Genomic DNA, 25,099 nt, shown 5'->3' with positions numbered 1-25,099 from the left:
ATTTCAGGGAGTCCTCGGATCTGTCATTTTGATGTTCGCTCAATATCCAGGACCTAAATTAGTAGGGTGGCTCGAAGAACTTGTCCATTGGTGCGAGCCCAGCGTCCCTCCAGCATCTTGCAGCGTCCGCTATTCTGCTGAGAACTTCGGCAGAGCTGCGAATATCCATTTCCGAACTTAGGCTCATCTGCACCCGATGAAGAGAAAATTCACATAAAAAACTAAAAATATATATGAAAACTCTGTTTTTTTTCTTTTTCATGAAGGATAATTTGATGTATGAGGTGTGCTCCAAATTTTAAATTATTTGAACATATGAGTAGCTCTTAGCAAAAAAGATAAATTGAGTCAAAACAATACATGGACAATAAACTTTTTCACAGACCATAAATTTGTTTTTTTTGCCGAAAGCTACTCAGATGTCCAAATGCTGTGAAATTTGGAGCACACCTCGCGCAGCAAATTGTCTTCCATACAAAAAAAGTCCGGATTTGTTTTTTTTTTTAATATTTTCTGTTCATCGTGGATGCAGCTGAGCCTGGGCAGGGAATCGCCTCGTCCGGCGGAGCTGCATCTTCTTCCTGTGTTATTAAAGATCCTTCCGTTCATCTCTTTCGAGAGCATCCAGATCACTAGGAGTCTGGTGGCCTTCCAAGTTTTTCGATGGAAGGTGGCGTCGCACTTTCAATTGTCATTGGAGTATCACCATTGAGAAGAACCGATGGCTCTCCGCTCCGCTCCACCCTGCTCCCCGCTCCGCCCCCGCGCCCCGCTAGGCTGACTGCTGCGCCGCGCCTCCATCACCGCCTCTGTCCCCGCCGGCCGGACCTCCCCCGCGGCCCTCTCCTCCCGCGACATGGCTCCAGTGGGGGCTGACCCTGTCAACCGCCGCGAGACCCTCTCCGACAAGCGTGTCTCCTACGGGATCGCTGGTCGAGCTCGGAGAGCGAGTCCTCGGCGTGCTCGTACATAGACGTCGCCCGCACTCCGCCGGCCGCCCTCGCCTCCGGCCGCCTGGCGCGTGCAGCCCGTCCCCCCGCCAAGGAGCGCCTCGGACCCCGCTCGGAGGTGCATCGCGTCTCGGGTGGCCCAGTGCTCGACGCCGACGGCTTCCAACAGGCTCGTCGCAGAGAACGGCCTCGTCGCCCGTGTCGCGTTGCGCCGGCCGCGCCTTCGCCTGCGCGCCGCCGCAGCCCCTCCCCGGAGGAGCTCGCGGGCCTCTGCTTTCGGTGTCTTGATCACCGCCACTGCATGAGGGACTGCCCCAACGACATCCGCTGCCGCCGCAGTCTCGCCTCTGGCCACGCCTCCCGCGACTGCGATGGACGGCGCCGCGCGGCCGCGGCCGCGCCCCAGCGCTCCCAGCACGCCAGCGGGGACCAACAGCCCAGGCCCCCTCGCGGTGCTCCGGCCAGGGCGTCCCCCCCGACGACGCGCCTGCCAGCTCCGACCCCCACCGCTGTTGCCCCTCCCCTGCAGCGGCCTCGCCAGGCCGATGATTCCCCCGCCCGCGTGTTCCTGGCCCAGACAGAAGAAATGGACGAGGCGGAGCTGGTGCTTGGCCGCGCAATGGTGGCCACCGTCACGGGCACTCGGCTAGCTGTGTCCCTGATCGAGGTGTCCGAGCTCGTCATGTCCTCCCTGGAGCTGGAGGAGGGCGACTTCTCGGTCCATCAACATCGCCCGGAGGACTTCCTGATTCTCTTCTCCTCCCTCGCAACCATGAGAAGGTTCCGCGGCGAGCACTTCCTCAGCTCGCCGCGCTTTGCCCTGTCCCTTCGGCCCTGGTGCAAACTTGCCAACGCCGGCGCCGGCGAGCTCGAGTACCGCGTCGAGCTGGAGATCCGCGGCATCCCCGCCCACGCCTGGCTGCTCTCCACGGCGGAGCACGTGCTGGGTGGCAGCTGCTGGATCGAGCGCCTGCACCCCCGTACGCGTTCCCGCGAGGACATGGCCGTCTTCCGCGTCACTGGGCGCGCCCACGACCCGGCGGACATCCGGCGCGCCGTCACCCTGGAGATCATCGAGCAGCTGCCCGGCCGCATCCCGTCGGAGGCGCCCGACACCCGAACGCTCACCTTCCCCGTCTCCATTGCTCTCACTAAGGCGGAGCTGATCAGGGCTACTCCGGCCATCGCCCAGGACGCCGCGGGCAGCGCCGGAGACGGTGAGGACGGTGGCGCAGACGACCGGCATGGCCCCGGCAATGAGCACGGTCACAGTCCTGGTCCGGGGCTCGGGCGCGCTCGCCGACGTGGTCGCAAACGCCGTCGTACGGCGGAGGCACAAAACGACCGGGCCAATGGTATGGCAGTGGACGCGCTCGCGCCGCTCGCGCACGCACGTGGCCGCTCCGGCCGTGCAAACGGCGCCGGCGTGGTGGCTCCCTGGCCGTACCCGGCCGCGCCGCGGCAGGGGCGGTGCCCCAAGCGGGCTGGCATGCTGACCTGGCCCGGTCAGCAGGGCCCAGCACGCCCCCGTCACGGCGTCAGAAGAGGACATCAGCAGACGCGCGTCGTGACGCCCAAAGCGACTTTGTCGGTGGGCCACCCGCGCAAAGTGGCGAGCAAAGGCGTGGAGGACGGTTCGGCTGTTCGCTTTGGGACAGTTGGCACTCCCCCGTTCGCTGCTCAGGGCCACGATGCGGCAGGGGCGTCGACGTCGCGCACGACCAAAGCAGATACGAACGGGGCCACTCCTGCAACAGCTGATCCTATGCCGTGTCGGGATCAGTGCCTGCTGCGCCTGGGGCCCGCCGAGCAGCGCGTGAGGTCGCCGCCTGCACCCCGGTCGGGGCAAATAGAGCAGATCCCACCCCTCGCCGCTGCCGCACCAACAAAGCCCCCGTTTGACCAACCCCCTCGGCTTTTTTCCCACGTCTTTGAGGAGAGGGCGGGACACGCATCGCCCTCCCCCGCCAGCCGTGCTGACGCCGCCCCGTCCCTACCAGCCTGCTCCTTGGAGGCGGGGACCCGCGGTCATCGTGACCACCATCGCCGTGCCAGCGCCCTCAGATGCCGCTGGGACCGAGCCCTCTCGGCTGGTGGCCGACGTCGCTGTTTCTGGGACGCTTGCCGAGGATCACCTGCCCACCGGGGCCACGCCTGCTCCTACAGAGGCGCACACGGCAGAAGAAATGCCCTCGCCCGAGGGCCCGCCTGTTCTTCGGTCTGTGGTGCCCTTGGACGCGCAACAACAACAGGGACCAGGAGAGGAGCCCCCCCGCGATCGCGGCCACATCTCCATCCTGTCGAGGCCTGCGTGCCAGCCGGACCCCGGGGCGACTCCCATCAGCAACCGGACGCTACCTTCGATACCAGGGCGCTTTGCATCGCCGCCGCTTACTCTGCAGAGACGCCGACCCTGCGTAGGCACCGGACAGACATGGACGCTGGGGGCATTCCTGTCCGCAACCACTAAGCAGCTTGATGCGATGCTGCCATCTCCCGGGAAACGCCAGCGGCCCCCTCTCAACTTTAGTCCCAGGAGGGGGCGTTCCGCCCCCGTCGTCGCTCCGCCACCCGCGGCCTGCACTACGGACAGGAGGGCGGTGGTGCAGATTCTTCGCACCCTAGGGATCGTCGGCGCGAATCAGCAGATCACCCCCGTCGAGATGAAAGCATATGACGACATGTTCGCCGCGCCGATCAAGCTCCTGGCGCTGCATGCCATAGCCGCTCTCGTAGACCGTGCGATCCCTGCAGGCCTGTCTATGCCGGCTGGTGATGCCATGGCATGCGCGCGCTAGGCTGGTGGTGCCCGTTGTCGACCTCGTGCTCATGTATCCAGGACCCCAGATAGTGGTTTGGAATGTCAGGGGCTTGAACTCGCGCGCTAGGCGCTGCGCCATCCGCTCTCTGATATGTACCACCAGTGCGTCCATTGTATGCCTCCAGGAAACTAAAATGACGTTGGTCTGCTCGTCGATTGTGCTAGACACCCTTGGGTCCGAGTTTGATGGCTCCACTTATCTCCCTGCCGACGGCACCCGCGACGGTATTCTCGTCGCTTGGAAGAGTAGGGCTGTCACCATCTCCGACCCCCTATTCACCCAAAATGCGATCACGGTTAAAGTGTGCGCGCCTGGTGGTGCACCGTGGTGGCTTACCACGGTGTATGGCCCTCAAAGCGACCCAGACAAGATACTGTTCCTGCAAGAGCTGCGGGACATCCGGGCTGCTTGCCCGGGCCCTTGGATGCTATGCGGCGATTTCAACCTCATCTACCGTGACGCGGACAAGAGCGCCGGTACCATGAATCGCCGCATGATGGGAAGGTTTCGTCGCGCCATTAACGATCTTGCCCTGAAGGAGGTATACCTGAATGGGCGCCGCTTCACTTGGTCTAATGAGCAGACCCCACCGACGCTTGTGCACCTCGATCGAGTACTCTGCACCTCGGACTGGGAGGATTACCACGGAGAGTGCCACCTCAGATGCCTTGCATCTGTCGTGTCTGATCATTGCCCCCTGCTGTTGGACTGCTCCCCCATGCCCACGGCCCACAGACGCTTCCGCTTCGAGTCTTTCTGGCCCAGCCGTGATGGATTTCAGGACATGGTCGCCACAGCCTGGAGCTCCGTGGATGACCCCGACCCCTTCCAGCGGCTGGTTCGGCGTCTGCAGGCCACCGCCCGCGCCTTGACGAGTTGGAGTGCTAGGTCCACGGGCAATGTACGAGACAAATTGGCCATATGTCGGGAGCTGATCGCCCGCTTCGACCACGCAATGGAGAGCCGCCTGCTCTCTCCGGCAGAGGACTGGCTGCGCAAGCAGCTCAAGGTGGCGTACCTTGGGCTGGCTTCTCTGGAGCGCACCATCGCGCGGCAGCGCGCCTGCATCTCCTTCCTGGCCGAGGGTGACGCCAACACGAGCTTCTTCCACAAGCAGTGTACGTTCAGGCGTCAGAAAAACCGTGTGCACAGCCTCCTAGTTGACGGACATGTGCTATGTGAGCATGAGGAGATGGCCCACGCGGCATTCGCGCACTTTGACGGGCTGCTGGGCACTGCAGTGGACCGTGAGCACACTCTGGACCTCGAGCAGCTCGTCACGGCTGATGACCTTGGCAGCCTGGACGCGCCCTTCACCCCTGAGGAGATCTGGGCTGCGGTGCAGCACATGCCGGCGCATAAGGCACCAGGGCCAGACGGGTTCTCCGCAGAGTTCTTGCGGGCCTATTGGGGCGTTATTAGGCAGGATATCCTGGATGTTTTTAGCAGCTATTCCTGCTTCGTGGGAGAGGGTTTGCTAAGCTCAACCAAGCCCTCCTGACCCTGCTGCCTAAGCGCGCGGATGCACAAAAGCTGGGCGACTACTGGCCTATTTGCCTGATCCACATCATGGCCAAGCTATTCGCGAAAGTTCTGTCATTGCGCATCGCCCCCAAGCTGGACAGCCTAGTCAGCCGCAACCAGAACGCATTCATTGTCGGACGCTCCCTCCACGACAACTTCATGCTAGTCCGGCAGTCTCTCCGGATGCTTCACCACTTGGGCGCCCGTGCATCATGCTCAAGCTCGATCTCACGCGGGCTTTCGACTCCATATCTTGGCCGTTCCTCTTCGAGATGTTGCGCCAATATGGGTTTGGGGACAGGTTCAGGGAGTGGATAGCCATCCTCCTTTCCTTGGCCAGCACGCGGGTCATGCTCAATGGCGTGCCTGGCTCCCGGATCTGGCACCGTCGCGGGCTGCGTCAAGGGGACTCCACATCACCGCAGCTGTTCGTCCTCGCTGTCGACGCGCTGGGCCGCCTCATGCATCGGGCTCTCCAGGCCGGCATACTTCGGCGGCTACACCCCCGACGTACTGTTCCGGCCGTCTTGCTCTACGCCGATGACGTGATGCTGTTTTGCCATGCTGAGATGGATGAGGTGCTCGCGGTGAAGGGCATCCTAGGTATCTTCGAGGCGCGAGCTAGCACCCCTGCTGTACCTATGCATTCCCAAGAACAGGAGGAGGGTGCGGACGGTGGCGGATGGCCTCGCCGGCAACGCGTGGGCCCGAGACATCCGCGGTGTCGTGCGGCTGCAAGAGATTGGCCAATACCTGACGACATGGCAGCGCGTCACGCACACCGCCTTGTCCGCCGAGCCAGACAGGCTTGTGTGGAAATGGACTGCTAATGGAGTATACTCGGCGCGATCATGCTATCAGGCCACCTTCCACGGATCCCTCGCTTGCCACTCCTGGAAGTTAATCTGGAAGGGATGGGCTCCGCCGAAGGTCAAGTTTTTCCACTGACTTGTGAGCCTAGACCGATGCTGGACCGCGGACAGACTCGCCCGTCGCGGCCTACCTCACCACGCCCGATGCCTACTTTGCGATCAGGAGCTAGAGACCATTCACCACCTGCTACTGGCATGTCCCTTCTCGCGGCAAGCCTGACACGTGGCTCTTTCCTGGCTGCGCTTACCAGCCCCCACACCGGAGCAGGATATCTCCATTCAGGACTGGTGGATTAGTGCGAGAGATGCAACACCACCATCACTCCGCAAGGCGCTGAGGTCCACCGCACTGCTAGTTCCATGGATGATCTGGAAACATAGGAATGCGTGTGTATTTGATCATGCCACTCCGTCGCTCCCCGAGCTCGCGGATGGGATCAAAGATGAGATGAGATGAGATGTTGGGCTAGAGCTGGGGACAAGGGGCTTAGGGTAGTCTTGCCCCCTTCCTGGGATGTCCATTGAGTTGCTTGTAATCTGTTGTAACCGTCTCCTCTGAGACTGACTTTCCCTCTTTTCAATACAAAGAAACGCACATCTCTGCGTTTTCTTGAAAAAAATTGTCATTGGAGTCATATATTATTCTTGCTCGTAGCTTTCAGAAATGAAACGAAGGCACACGGAAAGTGCGAAAGGCTAGTGCTCGAGAATAAAATGGGAGAAGCAGGTAACCTAACCCACCATTTCACTAAACTTTTTTTGATTTTGACGTGCTAACACAAACAGCAGGCCTATCACAATGAGAGGGTAGTTTCTCTGAGGTTACATGGTATTGCAACTTTGCAAGCGAAAGGGATTCTAACTGGTGAAGTTTCAGCGGCCAACACTAAGCAGGGTTGTTTCTTCTATTCACTGACTGTTGGCCCAGGTACCACTAACTGCCGAGGGATATCTATGTCAGCATGTTTGTTGGCGAGTAATTCTATAACATGAATGGGCTGTCAGTTGTGTATATTTTGGCGGTACAGCCTACGCTACTTGCACATAATGTATAGACTAATTTGGCTGCTTGTACACATTTTATTGATTAATGAGCTATCGGGAGTGGTTACAGTTCATTTTTTTCAGAGAGTCCCACTCAGCGGAACTTAATTATAGCACTAGATGATTAGATCTGGGGTTATCTTCCTGACCTGCTACTTTTGGAGAATTCTGCGTCTCATTCGCAATAGCATCTCCGCGAACTTTGCGTCCACCTTCCTTCATTTGCAATAGCATCTCCAGCAACCTTGCATCCGCCTTCCCTGCGGCGCCACTCCAAGAACTCTGCTTCTGAGGTCGATCATCCGTGTAAGCTTCAAGACCATTTCTTTGATGCTTAGACATGCTTTTTTTTCTTGGAAAAGGAAGCCTTTTATTAATTCTTTGCACAAGTATCTAGGTGATGTTTTTACTTGTTAGTTTTGCATCTAGAAATACTACTTCCACACAACAGATGGAAGGAAAATAATCTGCCTTTTTTGCTGTGCTCCTTTTCTCCCTTTCAGTTCGATAATTTATCGCTTCTTTCTTCACTTCTACAGGTTTTTTCATCAATTGCTGCCTTCACCACCTATTTGGTCCTCCAGGAGCACTTCTATTGCTTATTTTTCATTTCCGCAGATCGGCAACCTTGCATCCACCTTCCTAGCCGCACTGCTCTGATAACTCTGCTTCCGATTTCCGTGGTCTATCATCCGTGTAAGCTTCTAGATCATACCTCTGATGTTTTCACTTGTTAGTTAGTATGGTGCTCTATTTTCCTCTAGATATACTTTTGCCGGTACAAAAGGAGAAGAAAATCTGCCTTTTTGGTTGTGCTCATTTTCTCCCTTTCAGCAGTTTGCTAATTTACCTCCTGGTTCCCCATTTCTACAGGTTTTTCATTCACTGCTGCCTTCACCACCTGTTTGGCCCTCCATAAGCACTTCTATTGCTCGATTTCATTTCCTCAGATCACTGCATTATAAACCCCCAAAAAATATACTTCTACTGCTCGTTTTTCATTTCCTCAAATCACTTTATTATACCAAAAAATGCGCTCTTGTCCCCCTCAATAAACACTTCATTTCCTCCTGCTATCCAAAAAAAAAAAAACTGTCTCCGGAGTTCTTTTACCTGTATCCCTCTTTTGGCAGTTAAAATCTTCCAAGGTTTCCTCCATTTCATGTCATTACACTGCACCTTAGATTCCTGCATTCTAAAAACTAGTTGAAAATTCCCCAAAAAAGGAAAGAAAAAGAAAAGAAAATAAAATAAAACTTTTTTGAAGTTATTTTACCTGTTTCACATCGTTTGACAGTTCAAATCTTCCGAAGTTTCCTCCATTTCGTGTCTTATACACTACACCTAAGATCTGTGCATTGTCAAAATTAGCCCCAAAACATCCCAAACAAACACCAACACCATGGCAGCGGTGGTGTTGGCAGCTGGCTTAAAAATGGTGGCATCGCCGATCCTGAAGAAGCTCCTCACTGAAGCTTCGACATACATTGGGGTTGACATGGCAAGTGAGCTCCATGAACTGGAGACCACCATAATGCCCCAGTTTGAGCTGATGATTGAAGCGGCTGACAAGGGCAACCACAGGACTAAACTGGACAAATGGATCCAAGACCTCAAACAAGCCTTCCTCAAGGCAGAAGATTTGCTGGATGATCATGAGTACAGCCGCCTTGAGCGCAAAGCAAAGAAAGGGAAGGATCCATTGCCAGCACATTCCTCCACCAGCAGCACTATTTTGAAGCCTCTGCGTGCTGCGTCCAACCGGTTGTCCAATCTGTCCTCCAACAACAGGAAGCTAATTCGCCAGCTGAATGAACTGAAGGCCATTCTGGCGAAAGGCAAGAAGTTCCATGATCTTCTTTGCTTACCAGCTGGTAACACCGCAGAGGGCCCTGGTGTACAAGCAGACGTTGTTCCTCAGGTCACATCAATTCCACCTCCAAAAGTAATAGGTCGTGACAAGGATCGCGACAATATTATAAACCTGCTTACCAAGCCGATTGGTGTTGAGGAAAATTCAGCTATATGTTCGGGTTTGGCCATCGTTGGAGCAGGAGGCATGGGAAAATCCACCTTGGCACAGTATGTTTACAATGACAAGAGGGTACAAGAACATTTTGATGTCAAGATGTGGGTGTGCATCTCACGCAAACTTGATGTCGACCGTCATACACGGGAGATTATTGAGTCTGTGGTGGGGGGTGAATGCCCACGTGTTGGTAATCTTGATCCTCTCCAGTGCAAATTAAGGGGCTTACTGCAAAACAAGAAATTCCTGCTTGTACTGGATGATGTTTGGTTTGAAGAATCTGGCACTGAGATGGAATGGGAGCAACTCCTGCGTCCATTAGTTTGTGAGCAGACCGGAAGCAAAGTTTTGGTGACTTCTCGATCGAATATACTTCCAGCTTCTCTTTACTGCAATAAGATTGTTCCATTGGAGAACATGGAAGATGCCGAGTTCTTGGCACTCTTCAAAAACCATGCCTTTTCTGGTGCAGAAGTCGGAGAACATAGTTTGCGTCAGAAGCTAGAAGAGATTGCAGAGAAGCTTGGTACTAGATTGGGACGATCTCCTTTGGCAGCAAAAACTGTGGGTTTACAGCTGAGCAGGAAAAAGGATATCACTTCATGGAAAGATGCTCTAAAGAAGGACAACTTAAGTGATCCCACGAAAGCTCTGTTGTGGAGTTATGATAAGTTAGATCCACATCTGCAGAGATGCTTCCTATATTGCAGCTTATATCCAAAAGGCTATCGATATGAAATAAGGGAGTTGGTTCACCTGTGGATAGCAGAGGGATTTATTGATTCGTGCAACGAGAACAAAAGAGTGGAAGATATTGGAAGAGATTGCTTCAGTGAGATGGTCTCTGTTTCATTCTTTCAACAAGTTCCCAAGAGAGACCCTCGTACATTCTATGTTATGCATGATCTTATTCATGATTTGGCAGAGTCACTCTCTAAAGAACACTGCTTCAGATTAGAGGATGATAAGGTGGAGGCAGTACCACGCACTGTTCGACACTTATCTGTTCGTGTTGAGAGTATGATACAGCACAAGCAAAGCATTTGCGAGCTACCTCAGTTACGTACTATTATCTGCATTGACCCAGTTATGGATGATATAAGTGATGTTTTCAATCAGATACTGAGGAATTCGAAGTTGCGTGTACTATATCTGTCATTCTACAACAGTAGCAAGTTGCCAGAATCAATTGATGAGCTGAAGCATCTTAGGTATTTAAACATCATCGACACGTCAATTTCTGAATTGCCAAGCTCATTATGTACTCTTTACCACTTACAGTTCCTTAAGTTCAGTATCAGAGTTAAGAGTTTGCCTGACAAGCTCTGCAATTTAAATAAGCTGTGGTATCTTGAACGGCACGGGAGTTGGATAGATGATGATCCGTTCAACAGTGCTGTGCCTCAAGTTCCCAACATAGGCAAGCTAACTTTGCTCCAACAACTTTTTAACTTTTCTGTGGAAAAGCAGAAGGGATATGAGTTGCGGCAGCTGAGGGACATGAACGAGCTTGGTGGCTGTTTAAATGTTACAAATCTTGAAAATGTCACTGCAAAGGATGAAGCTATAGAGTCCAACCTACACCGGAAAACTCATCTTGAAAGTTTGCACCTTGGCTGGATTTATATGGATGACATAAATGTAGAGGACAGTTTACACTTGGAGATTTTGGAATGCCTGATGCCTCCGCCCCGACTTAAGGGCCTCACAATCCAAGGTTACAGATCGGCGAAATATCCAGGTTGGTTTCTTCAGGATTCATATTTTGAGAATCTGGAAACCTTTAAGCTTGTTAACTGCACTGCATTAGAACGCCTACCAACCAATGTAGAACTCTTCAGGAATTGCTGCTCACTTCACCTCAAGGATATGCCAAACCTAAAGACATTACCTTGTCTTCCAGCAGGTCTTAAAATGTTATCAATTACCAATTGTCCACTGCTTATATTTGTTTCCAGTGATGAACCAGAGCAGCATGATCAGTGGGAGAATATCATGAATAGAGAGCAATTGGTATCAAACCTTTCTTTGATATCGGGTAAGAGTTTTGTATCAAAAACAAGTGACATAATAGCATCGGAATTTTCATCTCTGGAGCAGTTAATGGCATTGATGGACGAGGATATGCCACGTGTTGAAAACATTAGAAGTATTACAGAAAGAGAGGAATTTGTGATAGAGGATGGCATCAATGCATGGATATATTGCCACATGGAGAGGATGGGACTCATTTATGGAAGAAGCATCGGGCGGCCTCTGGTTCCACCATCAGAACTTCACGAACTCACTCTTTCTTCATGCAGTATTACAGATGGGGCATTAGCTGTTTGCCTTAATGGTCTTACTTTACTGAGAACTTTGTGCTTAACTCAGATCATGACTTTGACTACCCTTCCGTCGCAAGAGGTCCTCCAACATTTGACAAACCTGAAGTACCTGGATATCAAGTCTTGCTGGTGTCTCAAGTCATTAGGGGGTTTACGAGCTGCTACCTCCCTTTTGGAGGTCAGATTGTTTTCCTGCCCTTCTCTAAACTTGGCACGTGGAGCAGATGAAATGCCATTATCTCTTGCGAAGCTCAAAATATTTTGGTGCACAGTTGGAGCTAATTTTCTCAGTACTGGTCTCCCGCACCTGAGAGAGCTTTACATATTTAGCTGCAGAAGCTCTGCATCCTTGTCGATTGGTCATCTCAGCTCCCTTGTATCATTATCACTATGCAGTCTACCGGATCTATGCATTGTTGAAGGACTGTCTTCCCTACAACTTCACGAGTTAAATTTACAAGTTGTCCCGAAGCTCAACGCGAAATGCATCGCACAGTTTCGGGTGCAGAAATGGCTCCTTGTTAGCAGCCCTGTGATACTCGACCACATGCTCTCGGCTAAAGGTTTTATAGTTCCAGAAGTTCTCTATCTTTTTAATTGCAAGAAGTCATCCGTTTCATTCGAAGAATCTGCAAATTTCTCATCCCTGCGGGACCTGACATTGGCTCAATGTGAAATGAGGTCCTTGCCAGGAAATCTCAAGTGCCTGACTAGTCTGACACGACTTGGTATCATGGACTGTCCCAACATATCATCTTTACCTGATCTGCCATCCTCCCTCCAACATATATTTGTTTGGGGTTGTGAGCGCCTGAAGGAGAGCTGCCAAGCACCTGATGGAGAAAGCTGGCCAAAGATTGCGAGTATCCGCTGCAAGGAAATCAAATGAACTGTGATTTCAGATTCACAGCTATAAATGAATGCAAAGGTAAATGGCATACCAGCATTCTCACAGAAAACCTTTTATAAACATTACTTTATGATATTTTGATCATTCATTTCGTTGTATCCTTCATTAGTTGAATTTGATGCAGGCTGGGAGAATGAAGCTTCGTTTTCCAACAATCTCAAGATCCAGCAACCTCATCTCCACTGCCTGTCAGGAGTTGAGTGTTGGGCTGCCTCAAGCTCACTTACACTTCAACTCTGTCTGCGCTGTGGCTGGTGCGGACCCCTTGGCTCCTTTCATCCTCGATTGCGCTATGCATCGCTCTTCCACTCTTGAGGGCTCCATTGCTGTGCTAAGAGCCCAAGACACGTGTGCCTAAGTTTGAAGCTCGTTTTATGTTACTATTGTGTTTTTTTTATCCTGTCATGGAGTGTCACTTCTGATTTTGATTGGTGCTGGTCATAAATATTATTTCTTGTGTGCCGAGAGTCGATATCTCACGAGTTCTGGAGGGTAAAAGCCCCACAATTATGTACAGTATTGGAGCTGAACTTCTGCAGTTCATGTCTGGAGTTTTGCTGAAGGTCTGATGTGAAGCAGCTCTGAATCATTTTAAGAGGCTCAGGATATCCACAACTCATTGTCCAGCTTTTAACCCATTGCCAGTCATATCCTCCTTCGATGAATACAAATCTGAATACACTAGTAGCCCTCACAGCAGGTCTTAATTTCTCATCAAGCTATGGCAATCAGTGTCAATCGCTTGATTTTGCGGCCATTCTAGAGACAGGGAGAAGTAATCACACTCAGTCCGACCTGAGTCACTCGAGTGTATGACGTCACTTTGTGTGGGCATTGTCTCCCCTCTAGAGTTTGCTCATGTGGGATCATTGTCTCCCCTCTAGAGTTTGCTCGTGTGGGATCATTGTTTGGGGACTATGGTGACTGTTAAAATTCCGTAGAACTAAGTGTAAATAACTATTTTTCAGAGATGCTGGTCAGGGTGCACTAGCTAATTAATCTTGACAGAATGTGTTGTGGGATAAATTTAATCACAAGGGTCGAAGGTGGACAAGCAAAGTTTTGGTGACTTCTCGATCGAATATACTTCCAGCTTCTCTTTACTGCAATAAGATTGTTCCATTGGAGAACATGGAAGACGCCGAGTTCTTGGCACTCTTCAAAAACCATGCCTTTTCTGGTGCAGAAGTCGGAGAACATAGTTTGCGTCAGAAGCTAGAAGAGATTGCAGAGAAGCTTGGTACTAGATTGGGACGATCTCCTTTGGCAGCAAAAACTGTGGGTTTACAGCTGAGCAGGAAAAAGGATATCACTTCATGGAAAGATGCTCTAAAGAAGGACAACTTCAGTGATCCCACGAAAGCTCTGTTGTGGAGTTATGATAAGTTAGATCCACATCTCCAGAGATGCTTTCTATATTGCAGCTTATTTCCAAAAGGCCATCGTTATGACATCACGGAGTTGGTTCACCTGTGGATGGCAGAGGGATTTATTGATTCGTGCAACGGGAACAAAGGAGTGGAAGATATTGGCAAGGATTGCTTCAGTGAGATGGTCTCACTTTCATTCTTTCAACCAATTGACTATAGATGTCGTACAACCTATGTTATGCATGATCTTATTCATGATTTGGCACAGTCACTCTCTAAAGAGCACTGCTTCAGATTAGAAGATAATAAGGTGGCAGAAATACCATACACTGTCCGACACTTGTCTGTTCATGTTGAGAGTATGATACAGCATAAGCAAAGCATTTGCGAGCTACCTCAGTTACGTACTATTATCTGCATTGACCCAGTTATAGATGATATAAGTGATGTTTTCAATCAGATACTGAGGAATTCGAAGTTGCGTGTACTATATCTGTCATTCTACAACAGTAGCAAGTTGCCAGAATCAATTGATGAGCTGAAGCATCTTAGGTATTTAAACATCATCGACACGTCAATTTCTGAATTGCCAAGCTCATTATGTACTCTTTACCACTTACAGTTCCTTAAGTTCAGTATCAGAGTTAAGAGTTTGCCTGACAAGCTCTGCAATTTAAATAAGCTGTGGTATCTTGAACGGCACGGGAGTTGGATAGATGATGATCCGTTCAACAGTGCTGTGCCTCAAGTTCCCAACATAGGCAAGCTAACTTTGCTCCAACAACTTTTTAACTTTTCTGTGGAAAAGCAGAAGGGATATGAGTTGCGGCAGCTGAGGGACATGAACGAGCTTGGTGGCTGTTTAAATGTTACAAATCTTGAAAATGTCACTGCAAAGGATGAAGCTATAGAGTCCAACCTACACCGGAAAACTCATCTTGAAAGTTTGCACCTTGGCTGGATTTATATAGATGACATAAATGTAGAGGACAGTTTACACTTGGAGATTTTGGAATGCCTGATGCCTCCGCCCCGACTTAAGGGCCTCACAATCCAAGGTTACAGATCGGCGAAATATCCAGGTTGGTTTCTTCAGGATTCATATTTTGAGAATCTGGAAACCTTTAAGCTTGTTAACTGCACTGCATTAGAACGCCTACCAACCAATGTAGAACTCTTCAGGAATTGCTGCTCACTTCACCTCAAGGATATGCCAAACCTAAAGACATTACCTTGTCTTCCAGCAGGTCTTAAAATGTTATCAATTACCAATTGTCCACTGCTTATATTTGTTTCCAGTGATGAACCAGAGCAGCATGATCAGTGGGAGAATATCATGAATAGAGAGCAATTGGTATCAAACCTTTCTTTGATATCGGGTAAGAGTTTTGTATCAAAAACAAGTGACATAATAGCATCGGAATTTTCATCTCTGGAGCAGTTAATGGCATTGATGGACGAGGATATGCCACGTGTTGAAAACATTAGAAGTATTACAGAAAGAGAGGAATTTGTGATAGAGGATGGCATCAATGCATGGATATATTGCCACATGGAGAGGATGGGACTCATTTATGGAAGAAGCATCGGGCGGCCTCTGGTTCCACCATCAGAACTTCACGAACTCACTCTTTCTTCATGCAGTATTACAGATGGGGCATTAGCTGTTTGCCTTAATGGTCTTACTTTACTGAGAACTTTGTGCTTAACTCAGATCATGACTTTGACTACCCTTCCGTCGCAAGAGGTCCTCCAACATTTGACAAACCTGAAGTACCTGGATATCAAGTCTTGCTGGTGTCTCAAGTCATTAGGGGGTTTACGAGCTGCTACCTCCCTTTTGGAGGTCAGATTGTTTTCCTGCCCTTCTCTAAACTTGGCACGTGGAGCAGATGAAATGCCATTATCTCTTGCGAAGCTCAAAATATTTTGGTGCACAGTTGGAGCTAATTTTCTCAGTACTGGTCTCCCGCACCTGAGAGAGCTTTACATATTTAGCTGCAGAAGCTCTGCATCCTTGTCGATTGGTCATCTCAGCTCCCTTGTATCATTATCACTATGCAGTCTACCGGATCTATGCATTGTTGAAGGACTGTCTTCCCTACAACTTCACGAGTTAAATTTACAAGTTGTCCCGAAGCTCAACGCGAAATGCATCGCACAGTTTCGGGTGCAGAAATGGCTCCTTGTTAGCAGCCCTGTGATACTCGACCACATGCTCTCGGCTAAAGGTTTTATAGTTCCAGAAGTTCTCTATCTTTTTAATTGCAAGAAGTCATCCGTTTCATTCGAAGAATCTGCAAATTTCTCATCCCTGCGGGACCTGACATTGGCTCAATGTGAAATGAGGTCCTTGCCAGGAAATCTCAAGTGCCTGACTAGTCTGACACGACTTGGTATCATGGACTGTCCCAACATATCATCTTTACCTGATCTGCCATCCTCCCTCCAACATATATTTGTTTGGGGTTGTGAGCGCCTGAAGGAGAGCTGCCAAGCACCTGATGGAGAAAGCTGGCCAAAGATTGCGAGTATCCGCTGCAAGGAAATCAAATGAACTGTGATTTCAGATTCACAGCTATAAATGAATGCAAAGGTAAATGGCATACCAGCATTCTCACAGAAAACCTTTTATAAACATTACTTTATGATATTTTGATCATTCATTTCGTTGTATCCTTCATTAGTTGAATTTGATGCAGGCTGGGAGAATGAAGCTTCGTTTTCCAACAATCTCAAGATCCAGCAACCTCATCTCCACTGCCTGTCAGGAGTTGAGTGTTGGGCTGCCTCAAGCTCACTTACACTTCAACTCTGTCTGCGCTGTGGCTGGTGCGGACCCCTTGGCTCCTTTCATCCTCGATTGCGCTATGCATCGCTCTTCCACTCTTGAGGGCTCCATTGCTGTGCTAAGAGCCCAAGACACGTGTGCCTAAGTTTGAAGCTCGTTTTATGTTACTATTGTGTTTTTTTTATCCTGTCATGGAGTGTCACTTCTGATTTTGATTGGTGCTGGTCATAAATATTATTTCTTGTGTGCCGAGAGTCGATATCTCACGAGTTCTGGAGGGTAAAAGCCCCACAATTATGTACAGTATTGGAGCTGAACTTCTGCAGTTCATGTCTGGAGTTTTGCTGAAGGTCTGATGTGAAGCAGCTCTGAATCATTTTAAGAGGCTCAGGATATCCACAACTCATTGTCCAGCTTTTAACCCATTGCCAGTCATATCCTCCTTCGATGAATACAAATCTGAATACACTAGTAGCCCTCACAGCAGGTCTTAATTTCTCATCAAGCTATGGCAATCAGTGTCAATCGCTTGATTTTGCGGCCATTCTAGAGACAGGGAGAAGTAATCACACTCAGTCCGACCTGAGTCACTCGAGTGTATGACGTCACTTTGTGTGGGCATTGTCTCCCCTCTAGAGTTTGCTCATGTGGGATCATTGTCTCCCCTCTAGAGTTTGCTCGTGTGGGATCATTGTTTGGGGACTATGGTGACTGTTAAAATTCCGTAGAACTAAGTGTAAATAACTATTTTTCAGAGATGCTGGTCAGGGTGCACTAGCTAATTAATCTTGACAGAATGTGTTGTGGGATAAATTTAATCACAAGGGTCGAAGGTGGACAAGCAAAGTTTTGGTGACTTCTCGATCGAATATACTTCCAGCTTCTCTTTACTGCAATAAGATTGTTCCATTGGAGAACATGGAAGACGCCGAGTTCTTGGCACTCTTCAAAAACCATGCCTTTTCTGGTGCAGAAGTCGGAGAACATAGTTTGCGTCAGAAGCTAGAAGAGATTGCAGAGAAGCTTGGTACTAGATTGGGACGATCTCCTTTGGCAGCAAAAACTGTGGGTTTACAGCTGAGCAGGAAAAAGGATATCACTTCATGGAAAGATGCTCTAAAGAAGGACAACTTCAGTGATCCCACGAAAGCTCTGTTGTGGAGTTATGATAAGTTAGATCCACATCTCCAGAGATGCTTTCTATATTGCAGCTTATTTCCAAAAGGCCATCGTTATGACATCACGGAGTTGGTTCACCTGTGGATGGCAGAGGGATTTATTGATTCGTGCAACGGGAACAAAGGAGTGGAAGATATTGGCAAGGATTGCTTCAGTGAGATGGTCTCACTTTCATTCTTTCAACCAATTGACTATAGATGTCGTACAACCTATGTTATGCATGATCTTATTCATGATTTGGCACAGTCACTCTCTAAAGAGCACTGCTTCAGATTAGAAGATAATAAGGTGGCAGAAATACCATACACTGTCCGACACTTGTCTGTTCATGTTGAGAGTATGATACAGCATAAGCAAAGCATTTGCGAGCTACCTCAGTTACGTACTATTATCTGCATTGACCCAGTTATAGATGATATAAGTGATGTTTTCAATCAGATACTGAGGAATTCGAAGTTGCGTGTACTATATCTGTCATTCTACAACAGTAGCAAGTTGCCAGAATCAATTGATGAGCTGAAGCATCTTAGGTATTTAAACATCATCGACACGTCAATTTCTGAATTGCCAAGCTCATTATGTACTCTTTACCACTTACAGTTCCTTAAGTTCAGTATCAGAGTTAAGAGTTTGCCTGACAAGCTCTGCAATTTAAATAAGCTGTGGTATCTTGAACGGCACGGGAGTTGGATAGATGATGATCCGTTCAACAGTGCTGTGCCTCAAGTTCCCAACATAGGCAAGCTAACTTTGCTCCAACAACTTTTTAACTTTTCTGTGGAAAAGCAGAAGGGATATGAGTTGCGGCAGCTGAGGGACATGAACGAGCTTGGTGGCTGTTTAAATGTTACAAATCTTGAAAATGTCACTGCAAAGGATGAAGCTATAGAGTCCAACCTACACCGGAAAACTCATCTTGAAAGTTTGCACCTTGGCTGGATTTATATAGATGACATAAATGTAGAGGACAGTTTACACTTGGAGATTTTGGAATGCCTGATGCCTCCGCCCCGACTTAAGGGCCTCACAATCCAAGGTTACAGATCGGCGAAATATCCAGGTTGGTTTCTTCAGGATTCATATTTTGAGAATCTGGAAACCTTTAAGCTTGTTAACTGCACTGCATTAGAACGCCTACCAACCAATGTAGAACTCTTCAGGAATTGCTGCTCACTTCACCTCAAGGATATGCCAAACCTAAAGACATTACCTTGTCTTCCAGCAGGTCTTAAAATGTTATCAATTACCAATTGTCCACTGCTTATATTTGTTTCCAGTGATGAACCAGAGCAGCATGATCAGTGGGAGAATATCATGAATAGAGAGCAATTGGTATCAAACCTTTCTTTGATATCGGGTAAGAGTTTTGTATCAAAAACAAGTGACATAATAGCATCGGAATTTTCATCTCTGGAGCAGTTAATGGCATTGATGGACGAGGATATGCCACGTGTTGAAAACATTAGAAGTATTACAGAAAGAGAGGAATTTGTGATAGAGGATGGCATCAATGCATGGATATATTGCCACATGGAGAGGATGGGACTCATTTATGGAAGAAGCATCGGGCGGCCTCTGGTTCCACCATCAGAACTTCACGAACTCACTCTTTCTTCATGCAGTATTACAGATGGGGCATTAGCTGTTTGCCTTAATGGTCTTACTTTACTGAGAACTTTGTGCTTAACTCAGATCATGACTTTGACTACCCTTCCGTCGCAAGAGGTCCTCCAACATTTGACAAACCTGAAGTACCTGGATATCAAGTCTTGCTGGTGTCTCAAGTCATTAGGGGGTTTACGAGCTGCTACCTCCCTTTTGGAGGTCAGATTGTTTTCCTGCCCTTCTCTAAACTTGGCACGTGGAGCAGATGAAATGCCATTATCTCTTGCGAAGCTCAAAATATTTTGGTGCACAGTTGGAGCTAATTTTCTCAGTACTGGTCTCCCGCACCTGAGAGAGCTTTACATATTTAGCTGCAGAAGCTCTGCATCCTTGTCGATTGGTCATCTCAGCTCCCTTGTATCATTATCACTATGCAGTCTACCGGATCTATGCATTGTTGAAGGACTGTCTTCCCTACAACTTCACGAGTTAAATTTACAAGTTGTCCCGAAGCTCAACGCGAAATGCATCGCACAGTTTCGGGTGCAGAAATGGCTCCTTGTTAGCAGCCCTGTGATACTCGACCACATGCTCTCGGCTAAAGGTTTTATAGTTCCAGAAGTTCTCTATCTTTTTAATTGCAAGAAGTCATCCGTTTCATTCGAAGAATCTGCAAATTTCTCATCCCTGCGGGACCTGACATTGGCTCAATGTGAAATGAGGTCCTTGCCAGGAAATCTCAAGTGCCTGACTAGTCTGACACGACTTGGTATCATGGACTGTCCCAACATATCATCTTTACCTGATCTGCCATCCTCCCTCCAACATATATTTGTTTGGGGTTGTGAGCGCCTGAAGGAGAGCTGCCAAGCACCTGATGGAGAAAGCTGGCCAAAGATTGCGAGTATCCGCTGCAAGGAAATCAAATGAACTGTGATTTCAGATTCACAGCTATAAATGAATGCAAAGGTAAATGGCATACCAGCATTCTCACAGAAAACCTTTTATAAACATTACTTTATGATATTTTGATCATTCATTTCGTTGTATCCTTCATTAGTTGAATTTGATGCAGGCTGGGAGAATGAAGCTTCGTTTTCCAACAATCTCAAGATCCAGCAACCTCATCTCCACTGCCTGTCAGGAGTTGAGTGTTGGGCTGCCTCAAGCTCACTTACACTTCAACTCTGTCTGCGCTGTGGCTGGTGCGGACCCCTTGGCTCCTTTCATCCTCGATTGCGCTATGCATCGCTCTTCCACTCTTGAGGGCTCCATTGCTGTGCTAAGAGCCCAAGACACGTGTGCCTAAGTTTGAAGCTCGTTTTATGTTACTATTGTGTTTTTTTTATCCTGTCATGGAGTGTCACTTCTGATTTTGATTGGTGCTGGTCATAAATATTATTTCTTGTGTGCCGAGAGTCGATATCTCACGAGTTCTGGAGGGTAAAAGCCCCACAATTATGTACAGTATTGGAGCTGAACTTCTGCAGTTCATGTCTGGAGTTTTGCTGAAGGTCTGATGTGAAGCAGCTCTGAATCATTTTAAGAGGCTCAGGATATCCACAACTCATTGTCCAGCTTTTAACCCATTGCCAGTCATATCCTCCTTCGATGAATACAAATCTGAATACACTAGTAGCCCTCACAGCAGGTCTTAATTTCTCATCAAGCTATGGCAATCAGTGTCAATCGCTTGATTTTGCGGCCATTCTAGAGACAGGGAGAAGTAATCACACTCAGTCCGACCTGAGTCACTCGAGTGTATGACGTCACTTTGTGTGGGCATTGTCTCCCCTCTAGAGTTTGCTCATGTGGGATCATTGTCTCCCCTCTAGAGTTTGCTCGTGTGGGATCATTGTTTGGGGACTATGGTGACTGTTAAAATTCCGTAGAACTAAGTGTAAATAACTATTTTTCAGAGATGCTGGTCAGGGTGCACTAGCTAATTAATCTTGACAGAATGTGTTGTGGGATAAATTTAATCACAAGGGTCGAAGGTGGACAAGCAAAGTTTTGGTGACTTCTCGATCGAATATACTTCCAGCTTCTCTTTACTGCAATAAGATTGTTCCATTGGAGAACATGGAAGACGCCGAGTTCTTGGCACTCTTCAAAAACCATGCCTTTTCTGGTGCAGAAGTCGGAGAACATAGTTTGCGTCAGAAGCTAGAAGAGATTGCAGAGAAGCTTGGTACTAGATTGGGACGATCTCCTTTGGCAGCAAAAACTGTGGGTTTACAGCTGAGCAGGAAAAAGGATATCACTTCATGGAAAGATGCTCTAAAGAAGGACAACTTCAGTGATCCCACGAAAGCTCTGTTGTGGAGTTATGATAAGTTAGATCCACATCTCCAGAGATGCTTTCTATATTGCAGCTTATTTCCAAAAGGCCATCGTTATGACATCACGGAGTTGGTTCACCTGTGGATGGCAGAGGGATTTATTGATTCGTGCAACGGGAACAAAGGAGTGGAAGATATTGGCAAGGATTGCTTCAGTGAGATGGTCTCACTTTCATTCTTTCAACCAATTGACTATAGATGTCGTACAACCTATGTTATGCATGATCTTATTCATGATTTGGCACAGTCACTCTCTAAAGAGCACTGCTTCAGATTAGAAGATAATAAGGTGGCAGAAATACCATACACTGTCCGACACTTGTCTGTTTGTGTTGAGAGTATGATACAGCATAAGCAAAGCATTTGCAAGCTACATCAGTTACGTACTATTATCTGCATTGACCCAGTTATAGATGATATAAGTGATGTTTTCAATCAGATATTGAGGAATTCGAAGTTGCGTGTACTATATTTGTCAGTCTACAACAGTAGCAAGTTTCCAGAGTCAATTGATGAGCTGAAACATCTTAGGTATTTAAAAATCATTCATACATGGATTTCTGAATTGCCAAGATCATTATTTGCTCTTTACCACTTACAGTTCCTTAAGTTCAGTCACAAAGTTGAGAGTTTGCTTGACAAAGTATGCAATTTAAGTAAGTTGTGGTGTCTTGAAAGGCACAGTTGTTATGGTGATAGAGTGGATCATCCGTACAACAATGCTCTGCCTCGAATCCCTAACATAGGCAAGCTAACTTTGCTCCAACAACTTTATAATTTTTCTGTGCAAAAGCAGAAAGGATATGAGTTGCGGCAGCTGAGGGACATGAACGAGCTAGGTGGCATTTTAAATGTTACAAATCTTGAAAATGTCAGTGCAAAGGATGAAGCTTTAGAGTCGAACCTATACCGAAAAACTCATCTTGAAAGCTTGCACCTTGGCTGGAGTTATATGGATGACATAGATGTAGAGGATAGTTTACACTTGGAGATTCTGGAAGGCCTGATGCCACCACCCCAACTTAGGGAGCTCACAATCAAAGGTTACAGATCAGCGAAATATCCAGGTTGGTTTCTTGAGGATTCATATTTTGAGAATCTGGAAACCTTTGAGCTTGTTAATTGCACTGCGTTAGAAGGCCTAAACCCTAAACCCCTAAACCCTAAACCTTGGGAATTGCTGCTCACTTCGCCTCAGGAATGTGCCAAAACTAAAGACATTACCTTGTCTTCCAGCAGGTCTTAAAGAGTTATCGATTGCCAAGTGTCCACTGCTTATATTTGTTTCCAGCGGTGAACCAGAGCAACATGATCAGTGGGAGAACGTCATCAATGCAAGCCAATTGGTATCAAACCTTTCTTTGATCTCGAGTGGGTATGTGGTATCAGAAACACGGGACACAATATCATCGGAATATTCATCTCTGGAGCGGTTGATGGCATGGATGGATGCAGACATGTCACGTGCTGAAAATATTGTAAGTGCTATAGAAAGAGAGGAATTTGTGATAGAGGATAGCATCAATGCATGGATATGTTGCCACAAGGAGAAGATGAGACTCGTTTATGGAAGGAGCATCGGGCTGCCTCTGGTTCCACCATCAGAACTTACCTACCTTCATCTTTCTTCATGCAGTATTATAGATGGGGCATTAGCTGTTTGTCTTAATGGTCTCACTTCACTGAGAACATTCTCAGTAAGTGAGATCATGACTTTGACTACACTTCCATCGGAAGAGGTCCTCCAACATTTGACAAAGCTTGACAAACTGTTCATTAAGTCTTGCTGGTGTCTCAGGTCATTAGGGGGCTTACGAGCTGCTACCTCTCTTTTGATTGTCACATTGGTTTCCTGCCCTTCTCTAGACTTGTCACTTGGAGCAGATGAAATGCCATTATATCTTGAGAAGCTCACTATATTCTACAGTGTGGTTGCATCTAATTTCTTCTGTAGTGGTCTGCCGCACCTGACAGAGCTTAACATGATTAGCTGCAGAAGCTTTGCATCCTTGTCAATTGGTCATCTGACCTTTCTTGTATCATTACAACTAGAAGATCTCCCGGATCTGTGCTTTCTAGAAGGACTGTCTTCCCTACAGCTTCAGAAAGTAACCTTGAAAGATGTCCCTAAGCTCAACATGAAGTGCATCTCACAGTTTCGGGTGCAGAAATCACTCACTGTTAGCAGCCCTGTGATACTCAACCACATGCTCACGGCTAAAGGTTTTACAGTTCCAGAATCTCTCTCTCTTGACGGATGCATGGAGCCATCCGTTTCATTCGATGAATCTGCAAATTTCGCATCTGTGCGGCACCTGATATTACAATCGTGTGCAATGAGATCCCTTCCAGGAAATTTGAAGTGCATGTCCATTCTGACACGACTTGAAATCCACACGTGCCCCTACATATCATCTTTACCTGATCTGCCATCCTCCCTACAACATATATCTGTTTTGAATTGTAAGCGCTTGAAAGAGAGCTGCCAAGCACCTAATGGAGAAAGCTGGCCAAAGATTGCGAGTATTCGCTGGAAAGAATTCATGTGAACTATGATTTCAGATTCACAACTACAAATAAATGGAAGGTAAATATCCCACCAGCGCTCTCAAAGATAACCTTTTGTAAACATTACTTCATGATGTTTTGATCATTCATTTGTGTATCCTTTATTAAATTTAATTTGGATGCAGGCTGGGACTAATGAAGCTTCGTATTCCAACAGTCTCAAGGTCCAATGACCTTGTTTGCACTGCCTGTCAGGAGTTGAGTCTTGGACTGCCTCAAGATCACTTACAGTTCAACTCTCTCTGTGATGTGGCTGGTGGGGACCCCTTGGCTCCTTTCTTCCTCGACTGCTGCGAGCATTGCTCTTTCACTCTTGACGGACCCACTGCTGTGCTGAGACAGCATGTCTAAATTTGAATCGTGTTCTATGTAGTTGTGTTTTGTTATCCTGTCTTGGGGTGTTACTTTTGATTTTGCTTGGTGCTAGACTGCTGGTCATAAATATTATCTCTTGTGTGCTGAGATGTACTTCGATATCTCATGACTTCTGGAGGGCTAAGCTCCACAATTCTGTACAGTATTGTAGGTGAACTTCTGCGGTTTATATTTGGAGTTTACTGAAGGTCAGATGTGAAGCAGCTCTGAATCACTTGAAGAGGTTCAGGATATCCACAGCTCACTGTCCAGCCTTGAAGCCATTGCTAGTCAGATCTTCCTTTGATGAATACAACCCTGAGTACACTACTAACGGTTACAAGCCGTCACAGCAGGCCTTAACTTCTCATCAAAAGCTATGGTCACCGAATCACTTGATTTTGCGGCCATT

The 25,099-nt window shown here is 48.0% G+C and overlaps 3 protein-coding genes and 1 pseudogene across 4 annotated transcripts; all 4 read left to right on the top strand.

The window, feature by feature from the left end:
- The first annotated feature begins 7,280 nt into the window (after nt 1-7,280).
- LOC123449439 (disease resistance protein RGA2-like) lies at nt 7,281-13,576 on the top strand. Of its 2 annotated transcripts, none has more exons than XM_045126682.1 (4): nt 7,281-7,518; nt 7,752-7,908; nt 8,086-12,496; nt 12,588-13,576. In XM_045126682.1, exon 3 carries the CDS (start codon nt 8,615-8,617, stop codon nt 12,455-12,457), a length of 3,843 nt encoding a protein of 1,280 aa, XP_044982617.1. In that variant the 5' UTR covers nt 7,281-7,518; nt 7,752-7,908; nt 8,086-8,614; the 3' UTR covers nt 12,458-12,496; nt 12,588-13,576. The 2 variants fall into 2 exon arrangements, with proteins under 2 accessions (XP_044982617.1, XP_044982609.1); XM_045126674.1 differs by having other exon boundaries at nt 7,282-7,518; nt 12,603-13,576.
- On the top strand, nt 12,988-17,524 carry LOC123401810 (putative disease resistance protein At3g14460). Its single transcript, XM_045095663.1, has 3 exons — nt 12,988-13,041; nt 13,487-16,444; nt 16,551-17,524. The coding sequence occupies exons 1-2, from the start codon at nt 12,988-12,990 to the stop codon at nt 16,403-16,405; spliced, it is 2,973 nt and encodes a 990-aa protein (XP_044951598.1). The 3' UTR covers nt 16,406-16,444; nt 16,551-17,524.
- On the top strand, nt 16,936-21,472 carry LOC123401800 (putative disease resistance protein At3g14460). The gene is made up of 3 exons (XM_045095652.1): nt 16,936-16,989; nt 17,435-20,392; nt 20,499-21,472. The coding sequence occupies exons 1-2, from the start codon at nt 16,936-16,938 to the stop codon at nt 20,351-20,353; spliced, it is 2,973 nt and encodes a 990-aa protein (XP_044951587.1). The 3' UTR covers nt 20,354-20,392; nt 20,499-21,472.
- LOC123401790 lies at nt 20,884-24,346 on the top strand (annotated as a pseudogene).
- The last annotated feature ends 753 nt before the right edge of the window (nt 24,347-25,099 follow it).

The sequence above is a fragment of the Hordeum vulgare genome, chromosome 1H (assembly GCF_904849725.1).
Source record: "Hordeum vulgare subsp. vulgare chromosome 1H, MorexV3_pseudomolecules_assembly, whole genome shotgun sequence".
NCBI lineage: Eukaryota > Viridiplantae > Streptophyta > Magnoliopsida > Poales > Poaceae > Hordeum > Hordeum vulgare.
Note: the sequence above shows the minus strand (reverse complement) of the source record. Positions and strands in the feature narration are given on the sequence as shown.